This window comes from Pelobates fuscus, chromosome 2 (assembly GCF_036172605.1).
Source record: "Pelobates fuscus isolate aPelFus1 chromosome 2, aPelFus1.pri, whole genome shotgun sequence".
Classification (NCBI taxonomy): Eukaryota; Metazoa; Chordata; class Amphibia; order Anura; family Pelobatidae; genus Pelobates; species Pelobates fuscus.
The window spans coordinates 449,228,167-449,243,434 of NC_086318.1; the positions used below are offsets into that span (position 1 = coordinate 449,228,167).

Sequence of the window (15,268 nt, forward strand, 5' to 3'; positions counted from 1 at the left end):
TTAACTAACCTGACCGCCTTTTATTTAAACCCTATAACTTTATTAACCACCATATTGCCAGTCAGTCTTAACTAACCTGGCCGCCTTTTATTTAAACCCTATAACTTTATTAACCACCATATTGCCAGTCAGTCTTAACTATCCTGGCCGCCTTTTATTTAAACCCTATAACTTTATTAACCACCAAATAGCCAGTCAGTCTTATCTAACCTGACTGCCTTTTATTTAAACCCTATAACTTTATTAACCACCATATTGCCAGTCAGTCTTATCTAACCTGACCGCCTTTTATTTAAACCCTATAACTTTATTAACCACCATATTGCCAGTCAGTCTTAGCTAACCTGGCCGCCTTTTATTTAAACCCTATAACTTTATTAACCGCCATATTGCCTGTCAGTCTTAGCTAACCTGGCCGCCTTTTATTTAAACCCTATAACTTTATTAACCACCAAATAGCCAGTCAGTCTTATCTAACCTGACTGCCTTTTATTTAAACCCTATAACTTTATTAACCACCATATTGCCTGTCAGTCTTAACTAACCTGACCGCCTTTTATTTAAACCCTATAACTTTATTAACCACCATATTGCCTGTCAGTCTTAACTAACCTGACCGCCTTTTATTTAAACCCTATAACTTTATTAACCACCATATTGCCTGTCAGTCTTAACTAACCTGACCGCCTTTTATTTAAACCCTATAACTTTATTAACCACCATATTGCCAGTCAGTCTTAACTAACCTGACCGCCTTTTATTTAAACCCTATAACTTTATTAACCACCATATTGCCTGTCAGTCTTAACTAACCTGACCGCCTTTTATTTAAACCCTATAACTTTATTAACCACCATATTGCCAGTCAGTCTTAACTAACCTGGCCGCCTTTTATTTAAACCCTATAACTTTATTAACCACCATATTGCCAGTCAGTCTTAACTATCCTGGCCGCCTTTTATTTAAACCCTATAACTTTATTAACCACCAAATAGCCAGTCAGTCTTATCTAACCTGACTGCCTTTTATTTAAACCCTATAACTTTATTAACCACCAAATAGCCAGTCAGTCTTATCTAACCTGACTGCCTTTTATTTAAACCCTATAACTTTATTAACCACCATATTGCCAGTCAGTCTTAACTAACCTGGCCGCCTTTTATTTAAACCCTATAACTTTATTAACCACCAAATAGCCAGTCAGTCTTATCTAACCTGACTGCCTTTTATTTAAACCCTATAACTTTATTAACCACCAAATAGCCAGTCAGTCTTATCTAACCTGACTGCCTTTTATTTAAACCCTATAACTTTATTAACCACCATATTGCCAGTCAGTCTTAACTAACCTGGCCGCCTTTTATTTAAACCCTATAACTTTATTAACCACCAAATAGCCAGTCAGTCTTATCTAACCTGACTGCCTTTTATTTAAACCCTATAACTTTATTAACCACCAAATAGCCAGTCAGTCTTATCTAACCTGACTGCCTTTTATTTAAACCCTATAACTTTATTAACCACCAAATAGCAAGTCAGTCTTAACTAACCTGGCCGCCTTTTATTTAAACCCTATAACTTTATTAACCGCCATATTGCCAGTCAGTCTTAACTAACCTGACTGCCTTTTATTTAAACCCTATAACTTTATTAACCGCCATATTGCCAGTCAGTCTTAACTAACCTGACCGCCTTTATTTAAACCCTATAACTTTATTAACCACTATATTGCCAGTCAGTCTTAGCTAACCTGGCCGCCTTTTATTTAAACCCTATAACTTTATTAACCGCCATATTGCCAGTCAGTCTTAACTAACCTGACCGCCTTTATTTAAACCCTATAACTTTATTAACCACTATATTGCCAGTCAGTCTTAGCTAACCTAGCCGCCTTTTATTTAAACCCTATAACTTTATTAACCGCCATATTGCCAGTCAGTCTTATCTAACCTGGCCGCCTTTAATTTAAACCCTATAACTTTATTAACCACCATATTGCCAGTCAGTCTTAACTAACCTGATTGCCTTTTATTTAAACCCTATAACTTTATTAACCGCCATATTGCCAGTCAGTCTTAGCTAACCTGACCGCCTTTTATTTAAACCCTATAACTTTATTAACCACCATATAGCCAGTCAGTCTTATCTAACCTGACCGCCTTTTATTTAAACCCTATAACTTTATTAACCGCCATATTGCCAGTCAGTCTTAGCTAACCTGACCGCCTTTTATTTAAACCCTATAACTTTATTAACCACCATATAGCCAGTCAGTCTTATCTAACCTGACCGCCTTTTATTTAAACCCTATAACTTTATTAACCACCATATTGCCAGTCAGTCTTAGCTAACCTGTCCTCCTTCTATTTAAACCCTATAACTTTATTAACCACCATATTGCCAGTCAGTCTTAACTAACCTGACCGCCTTTTATTTAAACCCTATAACTTTATTAACCACCATATTGCCAGTCAGTCTTATCTAACCTGACCGCCTTTTATTTAAACCCTATAACTTTATTAACCACCATATTGCCAGTCAGTCTTAACTAACCTGACCGCCTTTTATTTAAACCCTATAACTTTATTAACCGCCATATTGCCAGTCAGTCTTATCTAACCTGACCGCCTTTTATTTAAACCCTATAACTTTATTAACCGCCATATTGCCAGTCAGTCTTAACTAACCTGACCGCCTTTTATTTAAACCCTATAACTTTATTAACCGCCATATTGCCAGTCAGTCTTATCTAACCTGACCGCCTTTTATTTAAACCCTATAACTTTATTAACCACCATATTGCCAGTCAGTCTTAGCTAACCTGACCTCCTTCTATTTAAACCCTATAACTTTATTAACCACCATATTGCCAGTCAGTCTTAACTAACCTGACCGCCTTTTATTTAAACCCTATAACTTTATTAACCGCCATATTGCCAGTCAGTCTTATCTAACCTGACCGCCTTTTATTTAAACCCTATAACTTTATTAACCGCCATATTGCCAGTCAGTCTTAACTAACCTGACCGCCTTTTATTTAAACCCTATAACTTTATTAACCACCATATAGCCAGTCAGTCTTAGCTAACCTGACCGCCTTTTATTTAAACCCTATAACTTTATTAACCACCATATTGCCAGTCAGTCTTAGCTAACCTGACCGCCTTTTATTTAAACCCTATAACTTTATTAACCGCCATATTGCCAGTCAGTCTTAGCTAACCTGACCGCCTTTTATTTAAACCCTATAACTTTATTAACCGCCATATTGCCAGTCAGTCTTAGCTAACCTGACCGCCTTTTATTTAAACCCTATAACTTTATTAACCACCATATTGCCAGTCAGTCTTAGCTAACCTGACTGCCTTTTATTTAAACCCTATAACTTTATTAACCACCATATTGCCAGTCAGTCTTAGCTAACCTGACTGCCTTTTATTTAAACCCTATAACTTTATTAACCACCATATTGCCAGTCAGTCTTATCTAACCTGACCTCCTTCTATTTAAACCCTATAACTTTATTAACCACCATATTGCCAGTCAGTCTTATCTAACCTGACTGCCTTTTATTTAAACCCTATAACTTTATTAACCACCATATTGCCAGTCAGTCTTATCTAACCTGACCTCCTTCTATTTAAACCCTATAACTTTATTAACCGCCATATTGCCAGTCAGTCTTAACTAACCTGGCCGCCTTTAATTTAAACCCTATAACTTTATTAACCGCCATATTGCCAGTCAGTCTTAACTAACCTGACCGCCTTTATTTAAACCCTATAACTTTATTAACCGCCATATTGCCAGTCAGTCTTAGCTAACCTGACCGCCTTTTATTTAAACCCTATAACTTTATTAACCACCATATAGCCAGTCAGTCTGATCTAACCTGACCGCCTTTTATTTAAACCCTATAACTTTATTAACCGCCATATTGCCAGTCAGTCTTGGCTAACCTGACCGCCTTTTATTTAAACCCTATAACTTTATTAACCACCATATAGCCAGTCAGTCTTATCTAACCTGACCGCCTTTTATTTAAACCCTATAACTTTATTAACCACCATATTGCCAGTCAGTCTTAGCTAACCTGTCCTCCTTCTATTTAAACCCTATAACTTTATTAACCACCATATTGCCAGTCAGTCTTAACTAACCTGACCGCCTTTTATTTAAACCCTATAACTTTATTAACCACCATATTGCCAGTCAGTCTTATCTAACCTGACCGCCTTTTATTTAAACCCTATAACTTTATTAACCACCATATTGCCAGTCAGTCTTAACTAACCTGACCGCCTTTTATTTAAACCCTATAACTTTATTAACCGCCATATTGCCAGTAAGTCTTATCTAACCTGACCGCCTTTTATTTAAACCCTATAACTTTATTAACCACCATATTGCCAGTCAGTCTTAACTAACCTGACCGCCTTTTATTTAAACCCTATAACTTTATTAACCGCCATATTGCCAGTCAGTCTTATCTAACCTGACCGCCTTTTATTTAAACCCTATAACTTTATTAACCACCATATTGCCAGTCAGTCTTAGCTAACCTGACCTCCTTCTATTTAAACCCTATAACTTTATTAACCACCATATTGCCAGTCAGTCTTAACTAACCTGACCGCCTTTTATTTAAACCCTATAACTTTATTAACCGCCATATTGCCAGTCAGTCTTATCTAACCTGACCGCCTTTTATTTAAACCCTATAACTTTATTAACCGCCATATTGCCAGTCAGTCTTAACTAACCTGACCGCCTTTTATTTAAACCCTATAACTTTATTAACCACCATATAGCCAGTCAGTCTTAGCTAACCTGACCGCCTTTTATTTAAACCCTATAACTTTATTAACCACCATATTGCCAGTCAGTCTTAGCTAACCTGACCGCCTTTTATTTAAACCCTATAACTTTATTAACCGCCATATTGCCAGTCAGTCTTAGCTAACCTGACCGCCTTTTATTTAAACCCTATAACTTTATTAACCACCATATTGCCAGTCAGTCTTAGCTAACCTGACTGCCTTTTATTTAAACCCTATAACTTTATTAACCGCCATATTGCCAGTCAGTCTTAACTAACCTGACCGCCTTTTATTTAAACCCTATAACTTTATTAACCACCATATTGCCAGTCAGTCTTAGCTAACCTGACTGCCTTTTATTTAAACCCTATAACTTTATTAACCACCATATTGCCAGTCAGTCTTATCTAACCTGACCTCCTTCTATTTAAACCCTATAACTTTATTAACCACCATATTGCCAGTCAGTCTTATCTAACCTGACTGCCTTTTATTTAAACCCTATAACTTTATTAACCACCATATTGCCAGTCAGTCTTAGCTAACCTGACCTCCTTCTATTTAAACCCTATAACTTTATTAACCGCCATATTGCCAGTCAGTCTTAACTAACCTGGCCGCCTTTAATTTAAACCCTATAACTTTATTAACCGCCATATTGCCAGTCAGTCTTAACTAACCTGACCGCCTTTATTTAAACCCTATAACTTTATTAACCGCCATATTGCCAGTCAGTCTTAACTAACCTGACCTCCTTCTATTTAAACCCTATAACTTTATTAACCGCCATATTGCCAGTCAGTCTTAACTAACCTGGCCGCCTTTAATTTAAACCCTATAACTTTATTAACCGCCATATTGCCAGTCAGTCTTAGCTAACCTGACCGCCTTTTATTTAAACCCTATAACTTTATTAACCACCTTTATTAACCCCTTCACTGCCACCGTATATATAAACAGAGTAACTCCTTCACTGTCACCATATATATACTCCACAGTGCTTAGTATCTGGGGCTTGTTGATTGAACATTTTTAATGCCACTTCCAAGACTTCCTTGTTCGCTAGAGGTTTGTTTTATGATCGGAAGCTTTTAGTCTTTTCCTCTTTGGGCTAAGAGAACTCTGGCTTTGTCTTTCTTGAATTTCTAAGAGCTTGGGGAATAAGAGCTACTGGATGGAAAAGGTAGCTTAGAGAAAAAAATCCAAGGCACGAGGAGCGGGTCCAAAACATCTGGAAAATCTCTTCTGCAGATTGAGGCAAACTATTTTACTTTCCTGTCTCTTTTTGTTGCCATTAACTCAATTTCTGGTTCTCCATATCTTTCTACAATGTATAAAAACATTGTGTCCTAAAGATCCCAGTTCGCCTGTCGCTCGTCTTGACATGAGGTCTTTTGCCATTCTGTTGTCCACTCCTTTGATGTGAACATTCTTCACTGCCCACCTGGTAATTTTTCCGATTTAAATTATTAATATTTTTTTTTTGTCACCTCTATAGGTAAAAATGGGAATAATCTATATTCTATTTTGCATTTTTTCTTAGTTTTATTCCAGAATCTCCACATGCTATCAATGATCTTTGAGTTTTCTGGACGGACTAATTTTTTTTTTCCCCCTTTTCCTAGTTGACCAGAACAGAGCAGACAGACTACTTGTCTCTACTAATGATTGCTCAATTTGGTACCAAGCTTGATCCTTTTGGTCTGTACTTGGGGTATTAACCGTGTGTGCCAACATACAGGCGTTATGATATTCTATTATATTTGGGGCAGCTAGACCCCCATCTTTTCTTTTCTTGTATAGTAGCTGGAGGCTTATTCTCGGTTTTTTTCCCTTCCAAATAAATTTCGAAAAAGCTGCCTGTATCATTTTTAACCAAGGATTTGGAACCTGTATTGGTACCATTCTAAATAGATAATTCCACTTAGGCAAAATATATGAACGGATGGTATTTATACGCCCGATCCAGGAAATCTCTCTGCTAACCCATTCTTTTAGAATCTTATTAGTATTTTTTATGAGAGGGAGAAAATTGACCTCAATAACTTTATTTATGTTTCTTGGTATTTTAATGCCAAGAAACGAAATATATCTCTTTGTCCAGATGAAATCATAAGATGTCTTTATATATTCCTTGTCCTCTCTTACTAGATTTGTTGCCATTATTGTAGTCTTATTAGTGTTAATTTTATAGTTTGAATATTTACTGTATTGGTCTAATATTTTTATCAATTCCGGGACTGATGTTCTAGGGTTCTGCAACATAAGCAGAACATCGTCCACATATAGGTTAATCTTATGTTCTACATTGTTAAACAAAAAACCCTTAATCTGCGCGTTCTGCCTTATATCTTCTGCCAGAGGCTCAATGGTTAAGACATAGAGTAGCGGGGACAGAGGGCAGCCCTGCCTAGTACCATTCTTAATGTTAAACCAGTCTGCTTCTATTCCTGGACCTATTGTCCTGGCAGAGGGAGCTGCATATAACGCCATTATGGCGTCGTATACTGCCCCAACTATACCAAACGACTTCAGTGTATCTCCCAGAAAATCCCATCTAACCCTGTCAAACGCTTTTTCAGCATCCAATGACAGGGTCAGGAGGGAGGTGATTAAAAGTAACAATGATGACATTAATATTAATGGATGGACACAAAAGGGAATTAAGTATATACAAGAGCTTATTGACACAAAGGAAATAAAGCCATTTAACCAGTTACAATCAGAGTTTGGGATAGACAACAAGGAGATATTTACATATCTAAGAATTAAGTATTATCTGGCGAAATTTTTGGATTTCCAGCTCAGTAGAAATATTAGTTCCCTTAAAAAGATTATGGAAAACTATAGCACTAAAGGTCACATCTCCAGATGCTATGAATTTTTAAGGGATTTACAGAAATCCTCGGACTGGAAAGCTAGGATTAAGTGGGAAAAAGATCTACATATTGGGATCCCTGAACAAGACATGATAAATGCCATAGTTAAAGTTAACAAATCGGTACATTGCTTAAATATAGTAGAAAACTTTTATAAACTCCTAAACAGATGGTATATGGTCCCAGTAAAATTGGCTAAAATGTATAAAGATCAGAAATCGGTATGTTGGCGATGTGAGGAAGGCTTGGGAGATTATCTCCATATCTGGTGGAACTGTAAATCTTTAAGTAACATATGGAAGTGTGTATCCCATCAGATTCAAAGTATGGGTCAGAAAGATATACCCTTTACACCACAAAGTTTTCTGTTGCATTTGGGCTGGCCTGCTATGCCAAATGAGATAAGTAAGCTGATAACGCACATTTTATTGGCAGTCAAGATAACAATAGCCAGATATTGGAAAAGTAATAAGGTATTAGAGTGGAGAGAAATTAAAACACAAGCTATATACCAATGCAAAATGGAAACGGGGATAACTCAAGGTAATTCTGTAGGTCTGAAGGAACCCAGTAAATGGGAAAAGTTAGTTGAGAAGTTTACTGCTAGTAAGGATAAGGTATAACGCAGAGTCTTCTAACCTGCCCCGAAGTGTGTGTATGTTCCCGGAGGAATACCAGCTTTACTGTACTTAATAAAGAGGGTTGAGAACAACCGAAAGGCATTTGCCTGATTCCTCCGGTGGTGTGGATGAGTATGGGATGAGTTTTTATTAACTTCAATCTTTATTTTGGTGTTAAATGGGGACATGGTTTCCCAAACTAGTTTAACAATGGTAAAACTGCTAATTTTTGTTCGTTTTATCCTATTACTACGGTTTTTTAGTAAATTGTTTGTAGGGAAACATATCCATCGATACAAAGAATAGAAATTGAGGTTATTGTATGTCTTGATAATTGTAATATAAAATTTTTTGAAGAAATAAAAATATATATAAAAAAAAAATATATATATATTTTTTTTTTGTTCTGCCTTGCCTTTTAATATGACACAAATTGATTTTATCCTTTTTTTGTATTTTACCAGACTTTGAAATGTGTCACACGCTTTAGAGCTTTAAACACTGGTGCAAATTGTTGAATGCAGCCTTTTCCTTATCAGCCATCTAACTGCAGGTGTGATTTCTTGTAATTTTGCTCCCAGACAGATACCCGAAATGTCTGTTACTTGTTTTCAGATTATGGGACAAAAGAAGATATGAAGGTTTTTTTAAATTAACTAGACCCTAAAAATGTAATGTATGTTACTGGAGACGGCTTGAATGTTCCCCAATTTGTAATCCTTGGCATTGAAGAATTTTGACAGTATATTATATTTTCTCCTTAAGATGCTATTAACAGTCAGTCGTCGTATTGAGGGACTAAAGTAATCACTCGTTTTCTTAGACGACTGCCTGGATGAACAAAGCTTTGCGACTATCCTTGGTGCTGACAAAGGACAGAGCTTTGACCTACTGGTAGATCTCTCCAGTATCTTGCCATAAAGACATGCAGATACACATCCCTTAAAAATAAATGTGTTGCTGATAATATTGTCTCAACCCGGAACATGACTTCCTACCTTCCTTGGTTAGTCTATTGAGTGATGCTTGTTCTATTGAGTGATGCTTGTTCTATTGAGTGATGCTTGTTCTATTGAGTGATGCTTGTTCTATTGAGTGATGCTTGTTCTATTGAGTGATGCTTGTTCTATTGAGTGATGCTTGTTCTATTGAGTGATGCTTGTTCTATTGAGTGATGCTTGTTCTATTGAGTGATGCTTGTTCTATTGAGTGATGCTTGTTCTTGATGAGAACATTTCTCTACAAAATAAAGTATTCTGTATTATTTATTAGGAGCCAAATATGTATTTTTTCTTATAAGGAAGTGTGCATATAGTGTGTTTTTGGATGTGGTGTCTGATGACAATCTTTTGTGTCAAATAGTGCGCCTTGCTATAGATGATAAGCCAGGTTCCTTGTTGCTTTAAGTTTTTATCTGCAATGTTTCAAAGGGACTCATTTGGTAATCTTAATAAAGCAGACTGGATCTTCTGACGATTCCCCAAAGGGCATGCCTCCAGATTTCTGAACTCCTAAATGGCAGGGAATTAAGCAGTGAGGCTGCACAGACGCACTTTATACACCAAAACTGCTTCATTACGCTAATGTTGTTTTTGCGCTTATGGTGTCCCTTAAAACAGGGATAACTTCGGGCACCATAACCAATCCGATGAGATGATATGGTTATAGTTCTTACAGTGCTTTCCTTTAACTCCCGATAAATTCCATTTCTTCTCCACAGAACAGTAGAGTGGCCAAGCTTCTGACAGTGGGCATCCATCGGCAGGGAGACCCTCGTTACAGCAGTATGTCTCGGTGCTGTGCCCTTACTCGTTATGATGCTCAGAAGATCAGCAACGATGCATTTATTCTTCTAAAGAGCTTCAACACTGCCGGGACACACCAAGAAGCATGGTAAGACATGGGTCTACGTCTATAAAAACCTGATCAAAGATCCCCAGTCTGCTTTAATATTGGGAAATCACTATGTAATATAATAAATATATTCTAATACTTCACACTGTGAATATACCTATAGATCAGGGAATCAAGGCATGAGCTTGGTACTTTGGGGTAAATAGTATGGAGCCTTAAAATATCAGCAATAAAGTAGAATACAGAATTGTTCATAGGAGACATTAGAATATGCAGTTTAAAAAGTATAAAAATTACATATAACTATGGTTCCCTAGTATTAAAAACAAGCAAAAGCATCTGCATGTAAACACTATGCATGAATTTCTGGTCTATCTACTGAAGGTCAACTGGGACACAACAATCCGCTTCCATATGGGGCCATTTAAACCTCGAAATCTGGACATTCATATTTTAACAATGTCTCAACTGCAATTCCTGCTCCAAACAAGCCAGAGTTGCATCCAGATGCTGTTATGCAGCAAAAATTCAGGCTTAGGTTTTAATTGTTTCCTATATTAACCAAATATCTACAATATCAGCAAATTGTAGGGGTAAAAAAAACAAAAAAAAACTGCATAAAAGTTAAATATGTGGCGACCACTACAAGGAAAAAAAAAATAATCGTGTTGGGTGTTACTGTAACCATCACAACACTACAAACCTAGAAACAAAGAATGTGACGGCAGATAAGAACCATTCGGCCCATCTAGTCTGCCCAGTTTTCTAAATACTTTCATTAGTCCCTGGCCTTATCTTATAGTTAGGATAGCCTTATGCCTATCCCACGCATGCTTAAACTCCTTCACTGTGTTAACCTCTACCACTTCAGCTGGAAGGCTATTACATGCATCCACTACCCTCTCAGTAAAGTAATACTTCCTGATATTATTTTTAAACCTTTGTCCCTCTAATTTAAGACTGTATAAGAATATTTCTTCATTATGCGATAGAACCACATGGCTTTACAACGTTATAGGGGACATTTAACAAACCATGCAAAATATTACACATTTTGTCAGGAACAGTAGGTTGTTTTGAACCCTGCTCAGAGGAGCTTACAATCTAGAGGAGGTGGGATAGGAAGGACAGGGTGGGACAGTGTCAGGAATGGAAGGTGACAGCGAAGTAGAGAATGGATCAATCCGGTCATTTTCATAGCATTGTCCGTAAACTATCGCTGACCATATTTAGTGTTTAGTCATTAGGACCTGTGTTTCTAGCAGTAAAGCTTCTCCAGCCCTGGATTAAAAGAGCTCTCCGTTCTCATGTGATTTTATGGGTTGGAATTTCTTCCAGCTGAGTAATATGTTCAACACAAACTGCTAGTTCAGCTTAAAGTGTTAAGTAAAAAGCATCTTTCTTTCTCAATATGGAGGTTTTCTGAGATACGCTTCCAGCCATCTCTGTTACAGAAGGAGACACCATGTTTCTTATTCCTCTTACAGGTTTCCTCCACTAATGATGCTTCAGCTCTCAGCCAGCAAATTTACTGGGGCCACCTCCTCTGCTGGTGGAATTGTGTGTTTCTTTAATAGAGATGGGCCTAGCACTCAGAAAGAACTAGTTCCACCAAGCAGCCCCAAACCACCTCAAAAATCTGAGCTGCCCGGTGCAGTTAGAACATCCAATGCCATCCAGCTTCTGTTCCAACGGGCACTGGACAAAAAGAGAGTCAGCCAAGGGGATCAGCTTCCTTCAGCCAGTGGGACAGATCCTTGCGATTCCCCCATTAAACAAGAAAGACATCATGAATACTTTCAGCAGTCACCTGTCCCTTACTGTGCTAGATCTTCACCCAGAACACCTGCTAATGGTGCAGACCTAGAGGGGGATTATAGTGAGCAGATGGCCGGATGTAATTTGCAGCCAGTGATAGTTGAATCTGACCAGACTGAGGTATTTCCATCATCTCACAGTAAGGAAGACTTATTGAACTGTGAGAAATGTGCCCTCCTCTTACCAGTGTGGGACATCCCAGAGCACATGGATTATCACTTTGCTCAGGAATTGCAGAACTCCTTTTCAAACACATCCAGCCCTGCACAATCCATCCCCTTGCCCAGCCTGGCACGTACACCCACAGGCCGTCCAAAGAATAAACCCAAGCACCAGCTGGTGTCTAGTGCCAAGCGTCCTCGAAGTGAGGGAACCAGAACTCTAGACTCATTCTTCAAAAAACTTGGTCCATGAAAGCACAGATCCTTCAGTATATTTAGTGGTTCTATGATGGTCTGCCTGCCCGAATTTAGTCCTCCCAATCCTGGTTGTAGCCTTTCACCCTTGTTTGGAAAATCAGACATTGACCATTGAAAATGTGACATGTGTTGGCTGCTCACTTGTGTGAACACAAATAATCATGCAAAAAAATACCAAGGATTTTTATAATGGAGACATGATTACTGCTTCTGATATACATTAAATATTTGTATGGTTGCCTTTAGTTTTGTGAAAAAGCTTTAGCATGATATCGAGGTATGTGTCCCCTGATCAGGGCTCTGTGTGAGTGCTGGTAATGTTATACTCCAATAGTTGGAGATAATGTGAATATAACTGGGGATGATTGGCATGCCCCCAGCCCCTATGTCGTGTATAACTGTCTCCGCCTGCTCCCTGGCAGACAGTCTGTAACTGGCTCCGCCTGCTCCCTGGCAGACAGTCTGTAACTGGCTCCGCCTGCTCCCTGGCAGACAGTCTGTAACTGGCTCCGCCTGCTCCCTGGCAGACAGTCTGTAACTGGCTCCGCCTGCTCCCTGGCAGACAGTCTGTAACTGGCTCCGCCTGCTCCCTGGCAGACAGTCTGTAACTGGCTCCGCCTGCTCCCTGGCAGACAGTCTGTAACTGGCTCCACCTGCTCCCTGGCAGACAGTCTGTAACTGGCTCCGCCTGCTCCCTGGCAGACTGACTATAACTGGCTCCACCTGCTCCCTGGCAGACAGTCTGTAACTGGCTCCGCCTGCTCCCTGGCAGACAGTCTGTAACTGGCTCCGCCTGCTCCCTGGCAGACAGTCTGTAACTGGCTCCGCCTGCTCCCTGGCAGACAGTCTGTAACTGGCTCCACCTGCTCCCTGGCAGACAGTCTGTAACTGGCTCCGCCTGCTCCCTGGCAGACTGACTATAACTGGCTCCACCTGCTCCCTGGCAGACAGTCTGTAACTGGCTCCACCTGCTCCCTGGCAGACAGTCTGTAACTGGCTCCGCCTGCTCCCTGGCACACTGACTGTAACTGGCTCCGCCTGCTCCCTGGCAGACTGACTATAACTGGCTCCGCCTGCTCCCTGGCAGACAGTCTGTAACTGGCTCCACCTGCTCCCTGGCAGACAGTCTGTAACTGGCTGCGCCTGCTCCCTGGCAGACTGACTGTAACTGGCTCCGCCTGCTCCCTGGCAGACAGTCTGTAACTGGCTCCACCTGCTCCCTGGCAGACAGTCTGTAACTGGCTGCGCCTGCTCCCTGGCAGACTGACTATAACTGGCTCCGCCTGCTCCCTGGCAGACTGACTATAACTGGCTCCGCCTGCTCCCTGGCAGACTGACTATAACTGGCTCCGCCTGCTCCCTGGCCGACTGACTATAACTGGCTCCGCCTGCTCCCTGGCAGACTGACTATAACTGGCTCCGCCTGCTCCCTGGCAGACTGACTATAACTGGCTCCGCCTGCTCCCTGGCAGACAGTCTGTAACTGGCTCCACCTGCTCCCTGGCAGACAGTCTGTAACTGGCTCCACCTGCTCCCTGGCAGACAGTCTGTAACTGGCTCCACCTGCTCCCTGGCAGACAGTCTGTAACTGGCTCCGCCTGCTCCCTGGCAGACTGACTGTAACTGGCTCCGCCTGCTCCCTGGCAGACTGACTGTAACTGGCTCCGCCTGCTCCCTGGCAGACAGTCTGTAACTGGCTCCGCCTGCTCCCTGGCAGACTGACTAACTGGCTCCGCCTGCTCCCTGGCAGACTGACTATAACTGGCTCCGCCTGCTCCCTGGCAGACTGACTATAACTGGCTCCACCTGCTCCCTGGCAGACTGACTATAACTGGCTCCACCTGCTCCCTGGCAGACTGACTATAACTGGCTCCGCCTGCTCCCTGGCAGACTGACTATAACTGGCTCCGCCTGCTCCCTGGCAGACTGACTATAACTGGCTCCGCCTGCTCCCTGGCCGACTGACTATAACTGGCTCCGCCTGCTCCCTGGCAGACTGACTATAACTGGCTCCGCCTGCTCCCTGGCCGACTGACTATAACTGGCTCCGCCTGCTCCCTGGCAGACAGTCTGTAACTGGCTCCGCCTGCTCCCTGGCAGACAGTCTGTAACTGGCTCCGCCTGCTCCCTGGCAGACAGTCTGTAACTGGCTCCGCCTGCTCCCTGGCAGACAGTCTGTAACTGGCTCCGCCTGCTCCCTGGCAGACAGTCTGTAACTGGCTCCGCCTGCTCCCTGGCAGACTGACTGTAACTGGCTCCGCCTGCTCCCTGGCAGACAGTCTGTAACTGGCTCCGCCTGCTCCCTGGCAGACTGACTGTAACTGGCTCCGCCTGCTCCCTGGCAGACTGACTGTAACTGGCTCCGCCTGCTCCCTGGCAGACAGTCTGTAACTGGCTCCGCCTGCTCCCTGGCAGACAGTCTGTAACTGGCAGTAAACACGGTGATGGTTAATAATAAAAGGAAGCCTTGACACAAATGGAGGCGGGGAATCAGATCGAGATGGCAGCAAGCCACAGGTAGGACTACAGGGAGTTCAAAGTACGTAGCAGAGTGCATTCGATAACTTGATTTTTTGATTTCTTGTTTCCATCCCAACGTTGCTCCATGTTACGAGAGAGGCCTCAGACAATGGAAGGTGCAGGCAGACTTCTTGAGTTGAGGTGAAAGAACACTTTCAGAAAATGATGCACGGTATGGGCAGCATGTCTGGTCTGTGTAGGCCCACCTGCAGGTCCCCTGGTTCACTGTCTACCTGAAGGGCCATGGAGTTATGAACAGCTCCTCGAATGACTGAGGTAACTGACATCGGTAGCCTAACAGGCAAGCAGATCTAACACCAAAGCAAAATGGGCATGTG

General features: G+C 41.2%; 1 protein-coding gene across 1 annotated transcript in view; it reads left to right on the forward strand.

Moving 5' to 3' along the window:
• Nucleotides 1-12,655, forward strand: part of POLH (DNA polymerase eta) — a 130,750-nt gene extending 118,095 nt beyond the window's left edge. Inside the window, exons 10-11 of the mRNA XM_063441570.1 lie at nt 10,040-10,212; nt 11,661-12,655. Of these exons, the coding sequence (XP_063297640.1) occupies nt 10,040-10,212; nt 11,661-12,405 (918 nt within the window). The 3' untranslated portion in view covers nt 12,406-12,655. The remainder of the gene's footprint in view (nt 1-10,039; nt 10,213-11,660) is intronic.
• The last annotated feature ends 2,613 nt before the right edge of the window (nt 12,656-15,268 follow it).